Here is a 25,148-nt window from a genome sequence, read left to right as displayed (position 1 = left end):
GGAACCTTATGGAAGATGGATACATCTTATTTGCTTAACATTTTCGTATTTGGTCCCTTAATTCATGCATTGTTGCATATTTTACCAATATTTCATTTATTTTCACATTTGCTTAAAACGTTGTCAGAATAAATCATCCTCCATCCATTATATAAATTTTGTAGTCCATTCCATTATATGAGTCAAAACGTTTGGTCAACTCACTTAGCCAACTTGAAACTTTTTGTAACGTCCGCATTTCCTGCTAGATTAGTCATAATCTATAATCACTTTGGTCTATTATTGTAATCTTTTTATGAACAAATAAGAAAGGATTATTAATATATTTATGTGCTTAGTTTTACACAATATTCTATGCAAATTATATAAGTATTTAATAATAAAATAAATAAGATTAAAATACATGTCGAAAATAAAAGATTATTTAGGACATTTAATCTTAACCTAAGTTGTGGTGTACGTAATAAGGATTCCAAAGATATGAGGGATGTTAGAATCTGAATTAGAATGAAGAAGTTATGGTACACATAAGTTTCGCATTAAATACGACATGGCTACAGATATCGCAAAATAGTGAATAGGAGATAGCTCGCTTATTAGCCTAAGTGATCTAAACAAAATTCGTAGTCGTCGTTAAACTGAGAGTGTGCATATAGAGAACGTCCAAATCTGACTTCGTATGAGAAAGTTGTGATTTTTTAAGATTTAACGTAGTAGTGTGCAACATTGATATCGAAATTTAGAACGATCGTTAAGAAAAACAATCTATATGAGAGTTGAAGATTTCATCCATACCTATCCGTTAATAAAAAGATAGTCGAGAACAGATATCGTATTAGACAATTATGAATTTTACACAAACTTTAACAATCTAAGCATGTAAAAATGTAACTTTAAAAATAAACTCAAAATTAGCCGACGGAGTCTAAAGAAAATTTGTAGATCTCGTCGATATTTACGCATGGATATAAAACTAGCCGAAAACGGAGCTCATATGAAGAAGATATGAGTTATGTAAGAAAACAAAAAAATATGCAATGAGCCTCGTGCTCAGACAGAGTGCATGGCACGCTTCTGACTCTCCATGGAAGTCGTGACATGTGGCACCACTTAGAATGTGACACGTCACCTGCCGACCACATGTGCGGCGCGCTCCAACATTATGTGCGGCGTGATTTTTCTTTTTACCCATATATATTCTTTGATTTTCAGCCACTTTCTTCAGGCCTTTCCTCCCATTTTTTCTGGAATACCTTCTAGCTTCTATTACCTTTACTCCCTTGTTACCGATCCCTTCGGCGAAGCCCTATAATGTCAGATAGGCGACGATTAGAAGCTCTCAGGTCACAGTTCTGCCCACATAATTCTTGGTTCTCGATAGATTACTCTGTAAGGTAAGCTACGCTTATTTTATTTTAAGTGTAACTTTTAACTATAGTCATAGTCGTTATTATGAACCTAGAATTAAGATTTGTCAGTGATTCCAAATCGTTATACTACTTGATCTATTTATGGGAGTGATGTCTAGGCTGGATTTAGTGAGGTATTTAAAGTAGGATTTACAAACAATATTGTATACCAAACAAACCCTACCTACGATATGATCATACCTAGTTATTCTTTACTTGATAGATTTTGATGTAGAAATTGAGATTGTTGAGGAACCTAGACTATTAATATATAGGCTTCGGAATTATGAAACTAGACTAAGACTTAGTGCTTTATACATGTACGTCTTTGAGAAGTGTTAAGGCAAAGCGTTTCCCTAATGTCGAGTCACCTACTTTTTTTAAGTGGGTATTTAGTTAATTTCAAGAGCATGAACTAATAAAAGTATTTATTAAATGTTAATTGTTTTAATTATACTTTGTGCTACTTGTATACATATAACAGTACTGCTTATTAGGTATGTCAGAATTAGAATTGCCTTAGATATAGTTTGGGTTAGTTATGGACTTATAAATGGTACTTAGTTCTAAATAAGTTGGACATTTATTAGGTCTCATTCTAAGGGTAGAGTGTGAGATCAGAGCGGAGTGTAGTACTCCTCATCTTTTTTGGATGACCAGAACTGGTGGGTCCAAATCAGACAACCGGTAGGTATGTATGGGTCATCGACCAGAGTAGATGACAACACTTGACTATTTTAGGTGGTTAAGTGAATTCCGTTGCTAGTGTGGACTTATAACCCACAAACATAAATGAAATATTTATCAGTAACTCTGATTATTAGTTGCCTTTATATGACTTACACTGGCCATGGACTCCCCTAGCTATGTAGTCAATCAGATACTAAAAAGGTTCATCTAGTAGGGTGATTCCTCCAAACAATCGTTGACTTAGGACTTGTGAGAATCAGTTGGGCTGGGTAAAATGTCTTAAGATATTCATGTCAGATTTTGTATTATCCGTCATGATTGCTTTGCAGGGATTATAATAAGATTTATTATCATTAAATTATTATGGGCTTGAAAACCCTATGCATCTCACCAGGTTTTTCAAACCCGAATCACTCATTTCATGTGGATCACATGTGTAATGGATGTAAGGTTGTTGAAACTTCGTTAAGATGTCAAGTGAAATAAAGATATGTGCATGTTATAGTATTGTGGGATCTTTTATAAATTTACGTTGAAATGTATGTTTCAATATGAACGACGATATCCTCGGAATTTTAAAATAATGAAATAACTTTTGTTATCTCAAAATATTTTATATAATTGGCAATTTCTGCAACTCAATATCTCAAGCATAAAGAAAATTTTTTAATTGGTTCTAAAAATGGAGGATATCACACTTTTGGCCCTTCAACTTTTAAAATGTTATTATTTTCATTTCTAATTTTCTAAAATCCATATCAACTAATGATAATCCTTGATGATTTAACTATATAAATCATTTTTCATTTATTCATTTATTAATTTAAGAACCTACTCTTAAATTTTGGGATGTTACGTACATATTGTTAAATGTCTCCTTCCTTTATCCAAAGATTGTAGACACAATTGTAAAGCTTATTGTTCTCTAGTGATGAATGGAAACCTTATTTTTCTATTGTTCAACGAACTTTCAGTTAAACTTCTAACATATAAGCATAAAGGATTTTAGGGGCTTCCTTCACTCTCATTCATTCAATTTCTTAGACCAAAGATAGAAAATTAAGGTTAAATATTTGATTCGTTGCTTTTTTTTTGTATTCAATCAATAAACACAAACTTCTAAATTAAGAGTCGATATACCAATTATCTTGTTGCCATACCTCTGAACAATCGATTTGGAAATCGATTGTGAATCAGAAATTGTTTTTGCAGAGAAGGGTGATGGCGTCAGGGATGGAGGAGGGCGACATCGGAGGAGGAGGCTGACGTTTGAGGAGTAAGCGATGGAGATGTAGCCTTGTGTTTGTTCATAAACCTAGCGACGTGGAAGAAGAGGTGTGAAGGAGAATATGTATGTTTTGTTGGATCCAATCAGCTATTATTGTGGATGGAGTCAGAGATATGTATCGGGTCAAGTGCAAATCAAACAATCTAACCGAACCGATCAACACCAAAATCCAAGTCAAACAATCCTTTAGTTTTGTCCATATGCCTATATTTATTTATTCATATTTGTAATTTAAATATCCTTTTTAACGAGGGACACCAAAACATATATAATTCGAATGAGAGTTAAATCGATTTAATATCGTGGAGTTAAACGAGTAAAGAAGCTTAATGCTATTGAACGACTAAATAAAGAATATTTTCAATTAAATCTGCCGTATATATAAAAATAAGATCAAATTCAAGCTAGATAAAAGTAAAAACTCTTAGAACAAATCTTGATCATTTAATGGTTGAATTGGATTCAATAAAGTTTTGGAGTATTAAATAAGAGAATGGGCATATTTTAAATTTTTTAGAAATATAAGTCGGAAGGGAAGCATTTTCTGAGTTATATGTTTTTTCTTGTTTGTTTGTCCCAACAAAAAACAATAATACCACAACACATGATCCATGTTCCATGTTCCCTTACGTGACCAAATTAACGTTTCTCAGATATAATTTTATCAAATTATTTTATATAAATATTAATTAAAACGTCATTAAACCATTGATAATCTCACCGACCAAAAATAATTATATGAGCGTATATCTTTTTTTCTTTTGAAATAAATATATTTTTTAATTAAAAGTATCATATTATAAAATGTTTAACAACACACACACACATATATATATATATATATATATATATATATATATATATATATATATATATATATATATATATATATATATATATATATATATATATATGTTCATTTGAAACCCTGCTAATTTTGTGAAACTTTAAAACGCAATCTAAAAATAATTTTAAAATTCAAAATAAAAAGAAAAATCCGAAAATTCGTTTTATAATTATTATTTTCGTCATTTTATTTACCTAAAAAAAATAAAAAATTAAAAAAACATTAATTTTTTTTTTTTTGAAAAAATACGTAAAATATTGTACTGTAAATATTCTAATGTGATTTTTAGAATGTTAGAATATTCTAGAATTCTACTAGATTTATCAGATATATAAAATACTCTACTAGAATATTTCACAGATATTTCAACAAAAGTGATAATATTTTTTCTTTTTATTTTTTTAATTTTTTTGGATAAACAAAATGACGAAAATAATATTAAATTTTTTTTTTTTTGAAAATTATCAAATATTTTGCATTTTAAAAATGTTTTTTATCTACAAAATAAGTAGTTAGGATTGTGTCTCCCCGTCTCACAAAATATAGTGGTCTCACATGAACCTAACCTATATATATATATATATATATATATATATATATATATATATATATATATATATATATAAGACACAGAGAGAGAGAGAGAGATTCTTTTAAAAACCAAAAGATTTGTGAGAAATTACGAACTCATAATAAGCTCATTATTTTCCAAATGGTGTGTCTAAGCAATATTTAGGCTAAAATAAAAGGATTTAATGACTTTTTTGGTTTTTTTGGAGAGGTGGATTTATGCAAAATCAACAGTCATATGGAATGCTGATTAGCACAATCAGCAATCCATACTACTACTTATCATCAATGCATATAACTGTTGTGCATACATATAAATTTCCAAAATGAATAAAAAATTGTCAAATATTCTTTAAACCTAGATATAGCTTAAACGCACCATTTAAAGAAGATTGATATTTTTTGTTTGGAAAAATAATGAGTGGATTATAAGTTCGCAAGTTCTCATGCTTTTTTTGGTTAACACAATAATTAAGCCATATATATATATATATATATATATATATATATATATATATATATATATATATATATATATATATATATATATATATATATATAAGTCTTGGTACCCAAATCCATCATAATACGTCGTTTTGTTTGATATATTTATTATAATGTTCAAAAATTTCAACCTCTGATTTGATTTACTTTCAAGATTTTTGAAATTTCACTATTATCTTCATCTGACATCACGTCTTTTTGTCGAACCCCTACTACGCTATATATATTAACGTTGAAAATGAAAATTATGTAAAAGGAAGATAAATGTGAAATTTATTATAATCTTGGAAGTAAATCTAGTTAGAAGTTGAACTATAAGAACATTGGACAATTATAATGTATATATATGATAAAAACGACGTAGTATGTAGAGTTTGGATACCTAAGTTTATATACCCTTAAGGGTATATTCATTTTCTACATATATATATATATATATATATATATATATATATATATATATATATATATATATATATATATATATATATATATATATTTCTGCCGTTGCACGATCGCCGTTGTTGCCCCCTGATGGTTGTTGCGACTGGTTTCTTTCCCGGATGTCTTGTGCCACCACGAGAGTGACTGAGATCAGAGTGTATTCATTGTCCAGCTATCGACGAGTAGATGTTCTGTGGTTGCATGTTGCTGACGGGGACTCAAGAAAAGCTTGCTACCACTGTGAGGTGGTGGCTGTCTTTGCAAATCGCCGCTTGCTGCCATGTTTCCGTCGCCACCAGCCACCATGGAAGGTGGCTGTGTGTGTGATTTCTGTATACTTTTGGTGGGTGTAATCTAGTGTATGTTGTAGTGTGTGGGTGACAAACCCTTAGCCGGAATTTGAAATGAAGTCACCACCACCACCATGAGGTGGTGGCTGCCACCATATACCACCATCGGCCGCCACAAGGGTAGTTGTGTGTGTGTGTGTGCGCGCATTTATCAGTTAGTTTGTGTTATTTTCTTTATTAAAGCATTGTAACATGTAATTAAAGATAAGAATAAAGAAAAGAAAACTCAAATAACCACCGTGAGGTGGTGGCTGCCGCCTGCTGCTGCCACCAGCCGCCGTGTTGGGTGGTGGTGTGCCTAGTTTGCATTTTGACTCGTTTGGAATACTTGGACAGAATGGGCCTAGCAAAACCATAATAGGCCCAATAAATCCCTAATTAACCTAAAAGCCCAACAATGTGATTAATGGGATAGTATTGGGTAGGAAACCCTAATTAGGGTTTGGAAAACCCTAAGTTTTGGGAATTGATCGGGACACACACGGGAACTATTTAATAAACTCAGAATATTAAATAATAATCATTGGCAAATTAACCTAAGTCAATATTGGACTTAATGGATTAAGTCCTTAATGGTTTAAGTAAGAAACACTTAACCCTAATCGTCATTTCATGTGGAAACCCTAATTTCACTTGGGCCTTGACTTGGGATTTTCTATTGGGCTTTGATGATTGGTCTATTGATGGGCTTTCAAAGAACAAGTAAATGGACTAAAATATTTGTATGGGTTTTAAGATAAGGCCCGTGTGAGAGACTTGGGCCCAATTTGAAAAATTAGGCCATAGGTGGGCCATAATTGGGCCTTTATGATTATGTGATATTAGGCCATGGGAATACCAAGTATTTGGACTAGATAATTGGATGGGCCTTGAGGAAAGACCACATAGAGGTCTGGGCCCAATTTGGAAAATTGGTCCATATGTTGGGCTTTGGCCCATTACTTGACTTTTGGGCCTTTAGAGTGTGAGTTGGACCTTGGGCATGGAACCCAATTATTAATTAAGTGTTCTTTGATGTTGGAAGTTCGGGAATCTGTCAACCAGCAGCGAGACTTCAGCAGTTCTAGGTGAGTTGTCCTTACTATACTGACAGGGTCGAAGGCACCAATGTCGGTCCTTTTTGGATTTGTATCTGAGTGATTTACATGATATGTTATTGATTTACATCCTGGTAATTAGGATGGTGATATGCTTAGTGACCTGGTTAGGTCAGTATCCTGGTATATAAGATGATGCTAAGCTAGTGACCGATTAGGTCTGTATCCCGATTATGGGATGTTGCTATGATTAGTGATCTGTTAGATCAGTTTAACTGTTATATATTTGAGCTAGTGTATGATATTTATGTGCACATGTTTGTTTGATTGGGGGTTAGGTTGAGGCGGTCCTGCTTTGTGATGTAGGCCAACATACCTGGCGAGCAGTCCGGATAAGCTGTAGGCCCTGCGAGGCAGTATAGTCATGTCGAAGGCTCGGGAGCGGTCCTGATAGGATGTAGGCCCTGCGAGGCGGTCCAGTCAGGCTGAAGGCTCATTATGCATGTTTTTCTATATTTGTTATATGATATGGTTATATTTGTATGGCGTTAGTATTTTGGGGAAACTCACTAAGCTTCGGGCTTACAGTTGTTGATTTTGTTTCAGGTACTTCTGATGATCGCGGAAAGGAGAAGGCGTGATCGTGCACCTCCTCATATTTTCAAGATTGATTATGGGGATACTCTGATGCTTAAACTCTTATGAAAACAAATTGTAATAACTTAATGGATTTTAAATGTTTTAAAAAGTTTTAAATTGGCTTGACTTTTTATGGATGTTACAGCCAGAGTGAAACCCTAATTTCAGGGTTTTGCCTCTATTTAAGCATCTTAATCCCTACCTTATGGCCTCATTTCCAGCCTCCAAGTCCCAAACCCTAATGCATGAAACCCTAGAGCATTATGTGAGTGTGTGAGTCGTTTTTGAACAATCTTTACGTGTTCTTGAAGATTGAAAAAGAAGAAGGAGCTAGAAGGTTCAAGGAGAAGATAATAGATCCAGAGACTTCCTTCCATCCTTATCATTTTCCGGTAATCAAGTCTCTAACATGGCTATTAGTTCGTTAGATCTTCTTATTCCATTTTATAAGGGTTTTGGTTCAAGAACCTTGATCTTCGGGATATGGATGTCCTAAGTGACTATACTTTCAGATCTAGAATCATAGAGGGTTTTCATGGCATAAATGTGCAAACTTTACGAGTATTAGAACCATGCAAGCTATAGGGTGTCATTTTGGCCTTTTAAGCTCCAAAAGGCCATGCGTGGAGTGAAAGGTGGAAACTTTACGTGTTTATGGAGTGTTTTGGGTCCAGGTCTATGTTGGTATGTGTTAGCTTGGAGTAGTGTGACTATTGGACCAAGATCTATGTCATACAGAGCTAAGGTTTTAGCTAAACCCATTAAGAAGGACTATTAGTGGGTAAAGTTGGAAACTTTACCCTTAAAAGGGCATTTCCACTATATAGATGAAGTATGGGGTGTGGCTCTAGAGAGTAGGGACTTAATATGTTAAGATGGCCCAAACAGACAAAGGAACTCATCGAGTCCATAGAGGAACTCGATGAGTTGAGTCGGGATTGTCCCGTTTTATTTTAAGGTAGAACTCGACGAGTCTGTGAAGGGACTCGACGAGTTGATTCTCCAAATCACGACTATGAGTAGCTAGGGAACTCGGTGAGTCAGGGAAGTGACTCGACAAGTTAGATCGCGATTTAAGGGTTCTAGGACTCGGCGAGTTGATGGAGCAACTCAGGGAGTTGGGTCAATCTAGAATGTTGACTTTGACTAGAATATTGACTTTGACCATGGCTAAAATGGTCATTTTACCCTTAGAAAGATTCGCAGTTTTTGACTAAGTGTTTATTGTGATAATGATAGTCGGGGAGTCGTTGGAGTAGCCATCAGAAATTTCCTCACACGAGATTTCAGCAGCCAGCTTGAGAGGTTATTTTGCCTCCAGTAAGAACGAATCGAAGGCACCAATGTCGGCCCGTTTATGTATGTTAGCATGTGTCGGACTTAGGTCCGATGCCGGGGTTAGCCCGATGTAGATTATATGTTCCCGACTCCGGTCCGATGCTGGGGCAAGCCAGAGGAATGTTTCTGTGCTTGATGTCTTCGTGATTCTTTCATGTGTTTGTTTATGTGTTCCGGACTTCGGGTCGATGCCGGGGCAAGCCCAAGGAACATTTAGTTTATATGTTATGTGTTATAGGTTTCGGCTTCAGTCCGATGTCGGGGCAAGCCCGAGGAAGGTTTAGCTTATATGTTTATGTTATGTGTTTATGTTATATGCTTGTTGATATGTTATATGTATATTGGACTTCTGCCCGATGTTGGGCGGGGCCCGATACCAAACTTCAGTCCGATGCCGGGCAGGGCCCAATGTAGTGGACAATGCCTAATGTATGCTATTATGTGTTTATGTGTATGGTATGTGGTGGTTTGGAGAGACTCACTAAACTACATGATTATAGTTTTCAGTTTTGGTTTCAAGTACTTCTGGTAGCAAAGGGAAGAGCTCGGGATGATTGTTGTGTACACACCATTCGTTCAGCTTGGGATATTTAGACTTTGATATTTGAGACATGATTTTGATACAATATTTTGTTACGATGATTTGAGATACATACTTATGATTTTATTGTGATGTTTGATGAATTATGGTTTTCTTAAATGATTTTTAAACGAAATTTTTGGACCGTATTTTTACGATGTTACAAGCTCAGTGAGATGAGAGACAGTAACATTAACACTCTGTAGAAATAGAATATTAAAGTAGAATTGTTTTCTTTGATATTGTCAAATGTGCTCCAAACCACAAATGCATGTGTGAGGTCTTATATGTTAACCCGACATATTAATTGTCGTTTAAGGGTGTTGTTACCTTTCAAGTTCCCTTTTTGTTTATTGTTGTGTTGTTTTGGTATTTGAGTTTCCCTTCGGCATTAACAAATTCAATATAATGCTATTCACTTTACTAAAATGTTATTCATAGTGAGTTTTGCTTTTTTGGTTTCTACTCTAAACGTTCGTGTGTTTCTTTTTTTCTTTCCGTTCTCGTACTGTCGCACAACAAATAATTTATAAATAACAAAACAAGTTAAGTATATCTTTAGTGTATGAAACGAAAAGCTAGTTATTAGTATGGATAAGCATGGGTCGGTTTGGGTCGGGTTTTACCCAAACCGATGGTACCAACTTTAAAATATTTAAAACCCAACTCTAAACCCAAACCGATGGGTCGATTTCCCAATTTTTCGATTTTTTCAAACTCGGTTTCGGTTTCATACCCAAAACGCGTTCGAAATTTTACTTGGAGGATTTGGTAGTTTGTATTGCTTTATATAAGAGGTGAATATGAAGAATGTTTAATCCTCTCTCGATGTGGGATAAAGTTTTGATGTAACAAATAGAAGAAACAAAGGGATCTGATATTGGGAAACAAAATAAAAGCTCCACACGTCAAAAGAAAGGATCGAACACACAGGTCTTTTACATTATATGTACGCCTCCTTAGCCAACACACCAACCAACTGTTTGTGTTTACAAGTCAAGGAAAACATATATATATATATATATATATATATATATATATATATATATATATATATATATATATATATATAAATCGCAGAATTCATATTTTTATAAAGTTCGGTTTGGTTCGTTTCTCTCGGTTTCGCACATTCCTAAAACCCAAACCGAACCGAATTTTTCGGTTTCTAAATAATACAAACCCAAACCGTCGGTTTATGCTTCGGTTTCGGTTTCGTCGGTTTTTGTTGGTTTTTCGGTTTTTCGGGTTCGGTTTTGCTCACCCATAGTTATTAGCTGATAAGGTAGCTGCTAGCTAATAAACTAGTTAATAGCTTATAAGTTAGATGTTAGCTTACATGGTAGATGATTAAATAAGGTATGGTAAAAATTAGTTGATATGATTATTAAAAGATATAAAATGGCATTTAGGATAATATGTTTTTTTTATAATTAATTAAGGATATATTTTTAATATTTTAAAATTTCTTAATGACTAAAAGAAAAAATGATATGAATGGACATTTACATGTATAACTAAATGAAAAAAATAATAGATATAATTAAGGGCATATTTGTAATTTATTTATTTTTAAAGTTTTTATAAGTTTATCAAAAGTTATCTCAAAATGGTTATCAAAACTAGTTTTTAAAATCAAAGGGCTTGTAGCCCAGCGGTATCAGGTGGTGTCCTCCCTCTTTGAGGTCGAGGATCCAAGTCTCGTCATGGACATAGGTGGAATAGATGTTGTTAGTTTAGGAGTAGATTAGATTTGCTGGTTAAAAAAAAAAAAAAAAAAAAAAAAAAAAAAAAAAAAAAACTAGTTTATAAAGCTAGTACATAAGTTAAAATACACCGTTAGTTTTACCAAATAATAAATTATAATAAGTTAGTTTACTTTTATCAAAAAGTAACTTTAAAAAAAAAACTATTATTTCTTATCTTATTACCAATAAAAAAAATAAATAAAAATAAATAAATAAATAAATAAATAAAAAAAAAAAAAAACTAGCTACATGCCTAACTAATCAGTTATTATTCAAAATGATCAACACGAAGACAACATCCTAATTTTTATTTTTATGTTTCAAAATTATCAACATGATGACAGCATATTTACTTTTATGGTCAAAGAAATAAAATTAACGCTTACTTTTATGGTAAAAGCTGAAGAATTAACGTCACATATTTGACCAAAAAAAGTAATGAATTAAATATAAATATCCCAAAAGATATAGGATACATTTAGCATGCAAGGAAAATATATTTAGCTTTTACACTATTTTAAAAGTCAATTATTGATTCAACATAAATTTTACCTTTACAAAAAGCAAATTCCAATAGACAAATTTAAACAATATAATTTTCAGTAGCACGATTAGAAGCAGAAGACTAAATGTTAATTCCCTTGCCTTTTAGAATTTGAGCATTTTCAAGATTGAAGTATTGAGAATAGACATAAATTTTAAATATTGTGAAAATTTTAAAATAAACGTAAAATTACCTTTTAATTATAAGAAAAAAGCCCGACAACCCAATTCATTTATCTTTATTTCAAATAAAATTCCTGAACTCTTTTTTTAATGATTTTAGTATCAAAAAATCATAAAATATCACATTAATTATTTATAAAAAGAAACCCAATAGATAACTTTAAAGAATATAATTAAGTATCATTTCTGATTTATTTTACATTTAAGTATTGACCGTAACTAAATCTTTAACTCTTATCTTCATTTTAAAAGTTATTACTCTAAGAATATAAATCCTTTATTGTTATAACAAGTATCCAATAGGATTGTTAATAGGGATTAATGCAGAAAAGTCTTATTATTTTGGAAAGAATTTTAATAAAGTCCTCAAAGTTTTTTAACAGAAAAATCTCGATTATTTAACATTTTGCCCAAATTAACCAAAAAAATCATTTTTTACATTTGAACATTAAATGATAGATTATATGATTTTTTTCAAAATAATAATATTTTTCTGTTAAATTTTTTTCTTTTTTTAAATCTTTTTGAACCTTTTTACAAAAGTTTGAGACTTTCTGTTAATATTAAAATCTTATTATCTTATGATACTAAAACAGAAAAACCATCCAAATTATTTTTCGTAAAATTGAAAGTGAAAAACACACAACAATTCACATAAAATTTAAAAGTTGATAGATTTAATATAAATCACCAACTCTTTTCCATGATTTTAAAATCAATTAATCTAGGAAATTATCCATCTTTTAATAGAACTTTTTGATGATTTAAACGTTGACCACTGATATAAATCTTGAATTTTTCACAAAATATTCCCTATAAATCTGCATCAAAAATTACTTTATCTGGTCAAAAAGAATATCCCATTTACTGTTCGTCAATTTACTTGCCTTTATCCAAGCAATCTCACACTATAAATAAACCCATCACATCATCGACATCCATCACTGTTCACTAACATATATATTAATCAAGTTTCACTGAGAGAATCAGATAGAGAAATGGGCGGCACCGATCAAGCTCGCGGCACCAGACGTTCGCCGGCGGCAGCCAACGGCGGTGGTGTCACCAGAAACCTAAACTCAGACACCGTGATCAATCTAGACCAGTAGGCTTCTATAATTATCAAATCTTTCTTTCTTTTTTTTTTGTTTCGTGAATCTTTTCTCATTAAAGTTGTGAAATTTACAGTGGGGATCCAACGATGTACGAGTCGTTTTGGAGAAAAATGGGGGACAAATGTACGGTTGTGATTAAAGGACATGAATGTTTGAGTTACTTTTCAAACATCAAGAACCCTTGTTGGTTTCTTGAACCAAAACTTGAAGAATCGATCAAGAGTCTGCATGGTGCAGTCGGGAACGCAGTAACCGATGGCTATAGCATCGTGGTTGGGACCGGTTCGAGCCAGCTGTTGCAGGCTGTGCTTTATGCAGTCTCATGCGATCAACCTAACCAGATCAATGTTGTTTCACCAGCTCCTTATTACTCGGTATGTATATATATCAATATCATATAATTCGAGTCAAAAAGATCTTTTCTTTTCCCACTTTGTGTAATTAGATATGATTAAAACAAATGCAGTCGTACCCAGAGATTATAGATTTGGTAAGATCAGGATTATACAAATGGGGAGGTGATGCACATGGGTTCGATAAAGATGAACCATTTATCGAACTTGTCACCTCACCTAACAACCCTAATGGTGTAATCCGAGGAAGCGTGGTGAATCGCGATGGTGGAATCTTGATTCATGATCTTGCATACTATTGGCCTCAATACACTCCAATTACTTCCGCATTAGATTTCGACATCATGCTGTTTACAGCTTCCAAATGCACTGGCCATGCTGGTTCACGAATTGGGTAAGTCTGTTAATTTATTAGAGATTTTTTACACATTGATTATAATTTAATTTGGTGTTGAATTCATTTACACTTCACAGATGGGCGCTTGTGAAAGATAAGGAAGTGGCGAAGAAGATGATCAAGTTCATGGAAGTGAACACGATTGGGGTATCGAAAGAATCACAAATCCGGGTTGCAAAGATCTTGCAAGTGGTTGCTGATGGATGCAAACGTTTTGGATCTCCTGATGGTGATAATTTCTTTGAGTTTTCAAAGAGTTTAATGTCGAAAAGGTGGGAGATTTTAAGGGAAACTGTGAAGAAAACAAGAATGTTTACTCTACCTAAGTACCCTCTTCAGCATTGTAATTACACAGGTGACGTCACTCAAGCACATCCAGGTAAATAAATAAATTAATTAAAGGGTCAAATGAGTTATTGTTTCAAAAAACTATATATCTGAATTTTCATATTCATTGATTGAATTGAAATGAAACTGTGATGTTGATGTGACAGCTTTTGCATGGATTAAATGTAAGGAAGGGATCGAGGACTGTGAGAAGGTATTTAGAGGTCAGAATATTTTAACAAGGAGTGGAAGGAGATTCGGGTCGGATCCTGGGTATGTAAGGGTTAGTATGGTGAGTAAAGAAGAGGATTTTGATATGTTCATTGAGAGGCTTTCTGCGATTCAAAGCTTCAACACTATGGCGATGGAAATGGCATTACAAACGGGAATGTAAATGGGAATCTTGATTAATATATATATAGTATATAATTATATATATATATGTATATGTATCAGATTGAAACTGGTTTAGATCCAGAATATGAGGTGTTTGACCACTGTGCCACCCTCTTTAAATATGCAATACAGTATTTGAATATTTGCTTGACTTATTTCATCGTTAAAGATTATGAATTTATGAGGGAATAGATGCCAAACGATCTCTTACTAAGTGTTATCTATTGTATGGCAATATGTTCAACCAAAATATATTTTAATCATTATATATGACTATACCTCCATCTTCAACTACTAGGAATCAAAATATTTCACTAAGGCTTTGTTTGATACCCGTCTGACTCGGTCCGGGTCAGCGATTTGGGCTGACTCGGTCAGACAAACGTGTTTGATACGTGCTGAGTGGGTCAGAATGTCTTGGCCAAATGACTTACTCGGTCAGCTTACAACATGTTGCTGACTGGAACATTTGGCAGGAGAGTCTTTTGTTCCAGTCAGCAACATGTTGTAAGCGGACCAAGTAAGTCATTTGGTCCAGACATTCTGACCCACTCAGCACGTATTAAACATGTTTGTCTGACTGAGTCAATCCAAATCGCTGACCCGGACCGAGTCAGACGGGTATCAAACAAGGCCTAAACTGTAAAATCGGCCGAAATATAGTGTGTTTTATGTAATTTGCATAAGCAACTTCTTTAGGTTTATTCGTGAACTTGTTATCTCGAGACTATTAAACTAAAAATATTATTGTTATTAATTCGATAAAAATCCCAAAAGCGGATCCCGTTCTAATATCCTAAAAAAGTTAGATACATGCAAAGATCATGCAGCAATTGTGTTACAATAGAGTTGTAATTCCTTAATTAATCCACATGTTCCTCAAATAAAATAAAAATGTGGTCCCCCAATCGACCCCCGGTCAATAATGAATATAATAAATAAAAAGTTCTATAGTTTAAATAGACATTTTTTAATAATTTTAGTATCTTTAACTATAAAATTATTAGATCAAAAGATATAAAGTCTACCATATTTTATTATAAAATTGTGGTATTAAGTGTCGAACTTTCTTGGTTTATTTAATTTTGTATCTTCTTTTTCATAACAATCATCTCTTCAACGTTTTTCGGATTATTTCATAACAAGCATCTCCTTTGTTAGAGATTTGGGTAAAATACCACTTGAAATTCTGAGAATCGTGACGATACTTTTAAATTGAAGTATTTCGATGGTACTTCCGAAATAAACAATTGGATGAGACTCAGAATGAGAGAAACAAGAAAATGGAATGGTTTTGATATGAATTCCAAGTGTACCAGAATTATAACCTTGGTTTTAAATCTATCGGAAAACTATTACAAACCACAAAAAACTGTCATAAAACTAGTATTTGGATAAGGGTCACAAGTGGGTCAAATTTCTAAATATCTGAATTGCTGATGCATTTTAACATAGCAATATAACCCAAAACAACTCGATTCCAGCCAGAAGCTCCAACCCCTTGGACCCCACTACCAAGGCCATTGCCCCCGAACCCCATTCATTCAGGGGTTTCATCCATAAATAACAATATAATTTGAATCTTGATCAAACTTAAACAAGTATGTATTTTGTATTTTTCTTACTTATTTAATGTTTATCAAAATTGTATTTGATCAAAAAGTTAATCCATTACACTTAAATACATATTGATAATACAAATCACCAACATCCTTGTCATTTTTTGCTACCCACATAGCCAAATCAAGGGTAGTAGTCACCTTTGACACCAAATTAAAGGAAGCTCACCAAAATCAAACCTAAAACTTTAGATCTAAACCACACCAAAATCAAAATCAAACATGTAATCACACCTAATGAATTTAAACATGAATTAAAACATTATGAAACCAAATCTAGAAAAGTCCTAAAGACATGCGAGTTTGAGGTCGATTACTTAGGTTCTTGATAACTAAAATCAATTTTTTTTTTTTAAATATCTACAATAAATAAGGATGAATGAATGATCTTGAGTTGAAATGGCTCAAAAAATGTGATATTTGATTTTGGAACATAAAAGCATGTTATATTTATTTTTACATTGAGAAAAAAAATATTATTTAATATATTACATTATTAAGAATTATTGATAGAGAACACATCATCATGGGTATAGATTACTTTTTATTAAGAAACCAAAGCAATTATTAGATTCAGTTAACTTGTACCTTCCAGTTTTGTTAATCATTTATTTTTATTTAAAAATCATTAGATTTCAGTAAAGTTTAACAAATGCTTGTCTTAGCCATTGAATATTCTTTTAAAAATTTAGTCATTAAACTTTAGAAATAAGTTATATTTCACTACAGAAAACTGGATGTAACACTTACGGAAATTATTGACAAAAATTTTCCGTCGGAAAATAGTGACGCAATTCCAACGGAATAGTGACAAGGATAAATGCAATTAAAATATTTTGTTGGTAATTATCGACGGAAACCGACGGATTATCAATTACTTACTTGAAAAGTGACCATACAACTTCCATAAGGTTGAAATGTAATTTTGTAACTAAAACTCAATTAATATTGAAATTTAAAATTTCCACGCAATAAAACTTGTATTGTTAATGTGTATGATGTACCTACTACTAAAATAATACTCATGCACTCGTTGGACACAGCTTACTAGAAAAACAACTACAATTTAAAATTTTAAGATCATCCACATGTTGAATGAGTTGCTGGTATACAATGAATTAAGCTTAGTCATAATGATTCATAATGAGATGTCAAAATAACATACTATAGACTTAAAGTTCAATATTCATTGAGCTGCTGCATCAGAAAATGATTTATATATGTAAAAAATATTTTTTATTATTATACTTTGTAGAGTTTACAAAATTTTATGTAAAATGAATTTTATAAGGTTGAATGCAATGTGACATAGTTTCTAAAAAACTTCAAACTTTATAAGAAGGCGCCTTAAAAGGTAATAGGTTTAAAGTTTTATGATTTTATTTTTGCACTTTTTATTGAAACAGCTAAATTTTTATAATAAAGACTAACCAAAGGATAGAGAAAAAAAACAAATATAATGAAACCAATTACAACAAAATAGCTAAAAGAGGGTTTTGGAGCCAATTATTCCAAAGAAACTTAACTTTTGTTGTTTCTAAAACCATACAAAGAAAATGAGAATTCAACTATACTATCAAAAATCAATTCATGCATTATACGAAATTTTATCATTACAAACAATGTCATTCTAATGACGCCAAATCATCCAAATAGTCACACAAGCAATCACATCAAGAATCATTTTTTTATCCGCCGAAGTTCTATACTTATCTACCCAATTAAACACTTGATGGAAGTCATCAACTTGAGGAAATACTATATCAGACGAAAACCCTTTCTCATATAGATTTCGAGAAGTCACAAAACCAAAAAATGCGATCTATCTTCTTTATGAAATTCAAACAAAAAGGACATCAATGAATTAATTTCAATATTTAAGAAAATATTTAGGAAAATATTCGATTTTCTGGCAACATACATTATTACATTACAAGGAAAAGATACAAATGAATTACATACAATTACAGTTCATATTAAAGAAAATATCGAATTTTCTGGAAGTATACGAAATTATTTTTCGTGAAACAGTTACAAACATTTTTCATACAAAATGCTTATGAACCCACCAACATTCAATGTTGATGATTTTCAAAATCACATGTATTCTCAGGAAAACACTAGGCAGGTACTCAACCATTCTTGAGGGTCGGCGTCGCCGTTTCATGTTTTTTCTACTTTTCAGTTATTTGTATTCGACTTTTGAACAAATAGAGTTTTGTAAACAATGTAATACTTGAAACCTCTTATTTGTATTCGACTTTTGAACAAATAGAGTTTTGTAAACAATGTAATACTTGAAACCTCAATGTATGAATGTTTGTGTTGCTATGTTTCGTTACTATTCAATTGTTATGATACTGTACATTAAGTCACTCCATCCGGCCCCAGATGTTTCCGTCGTCCTGGTTTGGGGGTGTGATATAAGTCTAAATACTAATAAACAATGTTTTAAATCCATGATTCCTATTCCAATTTATTTGTCTATTTTTGCTTTGATAAAACTTGTTTACTTTCAAGAGGTTATCTTAAATATGATTTCCAAAGTGTATATACCTATATACATGCACTTATGCCCTTTTGGTTTTTGTCACACCCCTAAACCGAGATGACGGAAACACTCGGGGGCGGAGGACGTCATGTACAGTATCATAACAATGAGTAATAGTAAAACAAGCAACAACAGCCATAGTATTAAAAATATAGTTATTACATTTATGTTCTTAGTAATGTTTGTATGACACCAAAATGTATTGCAAAAGTAAAAGAATAGTCTTGAATACTCCGCCTTCTCAAAAACCTTAGTGGGTGTACCTGTCTACTAGTTCCCTGAGAATACAAGTTATTTTGAAAACAGAGTATCAACATTTAAGTTGGTGAGTTCATAAGCATTTAGTATTTGAAATTTGTCTTTGTTTCATGAAAATGTTAGTGTGTTTCTCTATAAAATCCAATATTTTCTGTAATAAATGAAATGTAGTCTTCGACCTTAAGACCAAAATGTTTGTATGTTATTTTACTCTGAAATAGTATAAGTGTATGTTTTCTATCAATGTGTTCTTTCTTTGCTAGAAAAATAGTGTGTTGTTCTTATATGAACTTAGTTGTATGCATGTACCGGAAAATAATGATGTATAGTCTTATTACTTAAAACAAAACCAGTGAAGTGACGTTTGTTTGGTAAACCAAAATGTTTAGTTAGTGATTAATGTGAGAGAGATTATAACCATACTGAACTGACTAGTGGACTGCACAACGTTCTCAGGCGGCGGCAAGGTTGTAGAACTCGTTACTCAGTACCTGCTCGACCGACTACCAAGTAGCGAGTACTCGGGGAGTACTCGAATTCAGTAATTCATGTAGAAATATTTTTAGGGACATTATATATGTCAAAATCATAAGTTGATTGAAATATATAACAAAACTTTATACATGTGAATACAAAAAGTGAAAAACACATAATGGTCTCACTTCGTAAATAATTACTGAAAATTTAAGATATATATATATATATATATATATATATATATATATATATAGTAATAATCACATGTGTGTGTGTTAAATAATAAATCAATAAGTATATTATACATATTAATCTCCGAGTTGACTGAGTTTTACAACACTGCTCAGCTCAGTAAAGGGTCAATCAGGGAGTACTCGGGATTTTGCAACTCGCCTCAGCAAGGGGCTGAGTAGCGAGTACTTGGAGTAGTAGTCGACCAACTCGGTGTGTTTTACAACAATAGGCGTCGGAATGTTATGACATTCGTCACCCCCAGACCTGCCGGTCCAACTGTAGCTAACAGTCGATGTGCGAGATTATCAGTCTCGTATAGATCTATACACAAATTCACGCTCTCCCTCTAGGAGACTGTGGCTATAATTTAGGACTTTTAGCATGTACTCTAGTAGGTACCATGAAGTAGTGGCTCACATTCTAGTATTAACTCGTTTACGTATAGTGTGTATATGTTCTCTTGTCCTTGTAAATGAAAAGTATACTCATAGTGAAAAGCAATTATACTTATGTAATTGTTCAAGTAATGTATCCTTAAACTAGAAAATAGTGTGAATTGATACCTAAACTATACCTGTTATAGTTTATAAGTTGTTTATGTTTGTACTGAAAATGATTAATGAAATATACCCCATTTGCTCGGCATGATACAAAAGGGTTAGAAATAGTTGTTGAAATAAGTTATATATATATATATATATGAATATAGTTTGATAAAAATAATAATTTAAGTGGTTGAAAAACAGTTTAAAATGATTTAATAAGTTTATAAAAGCATTAAATATCTTGAGATGACTTGTAACCGTATTTAAGTGTTAGCACAACTACTTAGTGTTTTGCTTGTATTTTCCCCCTAAAAGCATTTGAAAATGGTAAAACATAGAGGTATGAACTCACCTTAAGCGAGTGTACGCGTGGGGATACGGTATAGCAGTAATGATTCTCATGTTAGATGTCGTATAAATTTCTGTATCCTAATAATAGGTATACCTGATATAGAAATCAAATTAATAGAATATCAAATTAAGTTATAAACAATCACAAGAATCATGTAAGAAATACTTACAAAAAGTGTTAGAATTATTCAAAAAAAGGAGTTTTCGGTTGCTTGAGTGTTTTGTGGTTGCTTGAAGATATGAAGAGTGTTCTTAGAGTTCTTGGTGGAAACAATGAGATTGGGGTGTTTTCGGTCAGATCTTATGAAGATCCAAGAGTTTTCAGATGATACTTGAGAGAAAAGATGGTGTTTTCGGTCTAGCTTTTGAGAGAAAAAGGGAGGTTTTCGGCTAAGAGGTGTGATAATGAGGATATGTTTTCGGTCCACATATAAATATGGAAGAAAATCTAATGTGATGTTTACATTGAAAATCGCAACTTCACTTCGAAATGTGTGTCAAAGGATAGAATTTAAGGGTTTTCGGTGTAGATGGATAGAATTTGCAAGATTTTGGTCTCGGGTCCACCAAAAACGAAGTGTGGTTTACGGTCAGAAGGGTGTTTGTGGCCGAGAACTTATTGTTTTCGGTGCGAGGGTTTGCTGCTTTGTCCGAAAATCTAGTTTTCAGTCCAAGGCTTGTGTCTTGCGAGACTTATCGGATTTCAAACAAAAGGCATTTTTAAAATTGGGCTATTTGATTTCTTTAACAAAACACATAATTAAATATTTATAATTATTATTTAAATCAAATGGTTTCTAATATTTTGGCCCTTGTTTGACTTTCATTGACTTTTGATGACTTTTTAGTTACACGAAATAACGGGTTGTCACACCATCCCCTCGTTAAAGGGAATTTCGTCCCAAAATTAAGTCTAAAGTGATACTCATGGACTAGGGGAAAAAGATGTGGGTACTTTTTTTCATTTGATTTTCCCGCTCCCAAGTGAATTCAGGTCTCCGCTTGGCACTCTAATAAATCTTCACTATGGGTATACGACTTTGTTTGGTTCTCTTGACTTCCCTATCTAGGATTTCTATTGGTTCTTCCACGAAGATGAGGCTCTAATTTATCTCTATTTCATCGAGTGGGATCTCAAGAGTCGGATAAACACTTCTTTAAGTTAGACACGTGGAAGGTACGGTGTACATTGTGAAGTTCTTGTGGTAGTTTGAGTTTATAAGCTACTGGGCCGATTCTAGCGATAATCTCAAAAGGCCCAATCTACCTTGGATTCAGTTTGCCACGCTTTTCGAAGCGTATCATGCCCTTCCAGGGTGAGACCTTCAATAGCACGCGGTCACCAACCTAGAATTCCAAGGGTTTTCGTCTTTTGTCTGTGTAGCTCTTTTGTCTGACCCTAGAGGCTTTTAGTCGTTCACGGATTTGAACAATCTTTTCAGTCGTCTCTCTGATGATCTCCGAGCCAGTGAGAGTACTGTCATGAACTTGTCCTATAGCTAGCTGCGTATCACCCACTTCATCCAGCACAGAGGTGATCTGCACTTCTGACCGTAAAGGGCTTAAATGGGGCAACCTTGATACTCGTATGGTAGCTGTTGTTGTATGAGAATTTGACCAATGGCAAATGGGTATCACATGCTTTACCAAAGTCGATCACACAAGCTCTCTGCATGTATTCTAATGTTTGAATTGTTCTCTCACTCTTCCCATCGGTTGTGGATAGTAGGTTGTACTCATGTCTAGTGTAGTTCCTAGAAACTTTTGTAGTGACTGTCAAAACCTTGAGGTGAATCTACTGTCTCTATCAGAGATAATAGATATGGTCACACCATGAAGTCGTACAATCTATCTAATGTATGTTCTGGTCAGTTTATTTAATTGGTAGGAAGTGGACGGACTTGGTTAACCTGTCAACGATCACCCAAATGGTATCGAGACCACCCGTTGTCTTGGGTAACTTGGTTATGAAATCCATTGTAATCCACTCCCACTTCCACTCAGGTATTTCTGGTTGTTGTAGCAAACCTGAGGGCTTTTGGTATTCTACCTTAACCTTGGCACAAGTCAGACACTTTCTGATATGTGCATATTTAGTGTGTATTAAGTGTAGTTTATTATTCATATATTAGCTAAATTGTTGCATATTATGGACAAAAGGTACTTAAAAGTGTTAAATTGTGTTTTTCAGTCCAAAGATGAAGCTCGGAAGCGAAAGGAAGCAAGAGAAGCGGTTAAGAGCTCAAGAGTGGAAAGAAGAAAGAAAACAACCAAAATAAGGCTTCTACTCGTCGAGTTATTTCTTGACTCGACGAGTCCGGTCGCGGATTCAGAAAGATAAACATTCGGAAGTCAAGACAGTTATCAGGTTACGACTAATGTGAGAGGGACTCGACGAGTCAAAATATGACTCGACGAGTCGGTATGCATATATAAAGATAACTCTTTAATGCGAAAAGGGGAGAATTCTGGGAAGTTTCAGAGGTGTTAAGCTGCGAATAAGAAGCCAGAAGAACCCTAGAAGTCGACCAAAGAAGCTAGAATCCAATTCCGGGAGTAATTGAGGCGTAATTTCATCATTCTACTTAATTCTTTTGTTTTGTCAATATGATTAAGCAACTTGAACTTATTTGTTTGCTGTTATTCACCTTAGTTATGAACTAATTTCTTTATACTTCTGTTTGGGGATACAAAGTTGACAATATGGTTTGATTGATTGGTAGGATTAATTCTAAGTTGGTGATTAATTGTTATCTTAGCTTGTTAAAGAACCTTGTGTATGAATGATAATTTATTTTCTGTTAATAGGAAGATAGTTAATTAGCATGAACATCTATTAATTATCAACCTCATATGATAAGTGACCACTATATCATATGTCTAGGATTAATGAATATGAAACTAGGATTAATAAGAAAATTGAGTAAATTCATGTGCAAGCTTGTAAGATGACTATCGAACAAGAGGTTAATTAAGAATAACAAATTAATTAGCTATTGCAAGTCTAACTTAACCCGAATAATTAATCTAGTAAATATAATTAAATTAAGCAATTGGCCACTGTTTGAATTAGTTTATTTGCTAAGGATTAGGGTAGTGAACACAACTTAATCACTTGAATCGGTAACCAACGAAAGAATTAATCCATTGCACTATTACCTTTAAAGCAACCATAAAGTTAGCCGAGTTGAACTAAACAGAAGTTTCTTTCCCATTATTGAATCTAGTCAATTTGCTCTGTTCTAGCCTCGCATTAGTTTTGTTTAGTAAGTTTCTAGTCTTGTAAAACTAGAGAAAAACCCTTATTTGTTAGAGTAATTTAGATAGAATTAGTTTTTAATTTAATTTGTCATTCCCTGTGTTCGATACCCTGCTTATTTAGCTATACCACAATTGATAGGTCCACTGCCTTTTGTGTGTTATTTGATAATTGAAGTAGGATTAAAACTAAGTGAGTTTCACACACATCAAGTTTTTGGCGCCGTTGCCGGGGAACGGTTCTAAAATTAGCATTAAATTCTAATTCAATCGACCCTTTGTGTAAGATTCATCTTACGCAAAGTTAATTTCTCATCAATTTTTGATTAAGTTTAAAAAAAAAAAAAAAAAAAAAAAAAAAAAAAAAACTGATTTTCACTTGAACTCGCCGAGTGCATTCGCCCCGACTCGGCGAGTCTGACGCTGAATCAAAATAAATTTTTGTTCTTTTTACGCGTTCTGTTTTGTTTTAAGTTGCAGTTAGTTCATGACCCGAGGATCTTCTACACCTCTAATTCCTCCTCTTGAAGATCCGGAAACCGCATTAAGAAGAAACAAGGGCAAAACCGTTGGAGAAACCACTTCTTCAAAGAACTCACCACTCAAAAACTTCAAATCCGTGTTTGGCAAGAAGAAGAGCAGCAAAGCAGGAGCATCCAGTGCGTCGTTGTCAACCGAAGATCCGATCCCGAAAGACACCGAATACGAGACCGAAGAAGAAAGCGAGCACACATCCGATATCGAAGAAGACTTAGCCACCGCAATGGCTAATATTGACGAGATCCCCATGGGGGAGTGGAAGAAAAGGATGCGTGATGACACCGGCCCGGGACTTGTGCAACCCGCAATCCCCGCTACCGCTACGTTCGAACTAAAGGGCCATATTCTCGCTCAACTCAAGGAGATACCATTTCACGGGAGAGATCATGAAGACGCCTATAAGCACTTAGATGAAGTAAATGACGTGGCGGATTACTTCAATGTACCTAATGTGCCCCGCGAGGTCCAGCTACTACGCATGCTTCCTGTCACGTTCAAAGGAGCTGCAAAGGATTGGTTGAAGTCACTCCCTCCCGGATCAGTTACTACATGGGCGA

General features: G+C 33.4%; 1 protein-coding gene across 1 annotated transcript; it reads left to right on the top strand.

Moving 5' to 3' along the window:
• Positions 1-13,127: 13,127 nt before the first annotated feature.
• LOC145044300 (L-tryptophan--pyruvate aminotransferase 1-like) lies at positions 13,128-15,028 on the top strand. The gene is made up of 5 exons (XM_078993178.1): positions 13,128-13,275; positions 13,359-13,659; positions 13,752-14,032; positions 14,113-14,414; positions 14,530-15,028. Exons 1-5 carry the CDS (start codon positions 13,169-13,171, stop codon positions 14,754-14,756), a joined length of 1,218 nt encoding a protein of 405 aa, XP_078849304.1. The 5' UTR covers positions 13,128-13,168; the 3' UTR covers positions 14,757-15,028.
• The last annotated feature ends 10,120 nt before the right edge of the window (positions 15,029-25,148 follow it).

The sequence above is a fragment of the Lactuca saligna genome, chromosome 4 (assembly GCF_052625555.1).
Source record: "Lactuca saligna cultivar CGN05327 chromosome 4, ASM5262555v1, whole genome shotgun sequence".
NCBI classification, from domain to species: Eukaryota; Viridiplantae; Streptophyta; class Magnoliopsida; order Asterales; family Asteraceae; genus Lactuca; species Lactuca saligna.
This window is presented reverse-complemented; position numbering and strand designations above follow the sequence as displayed.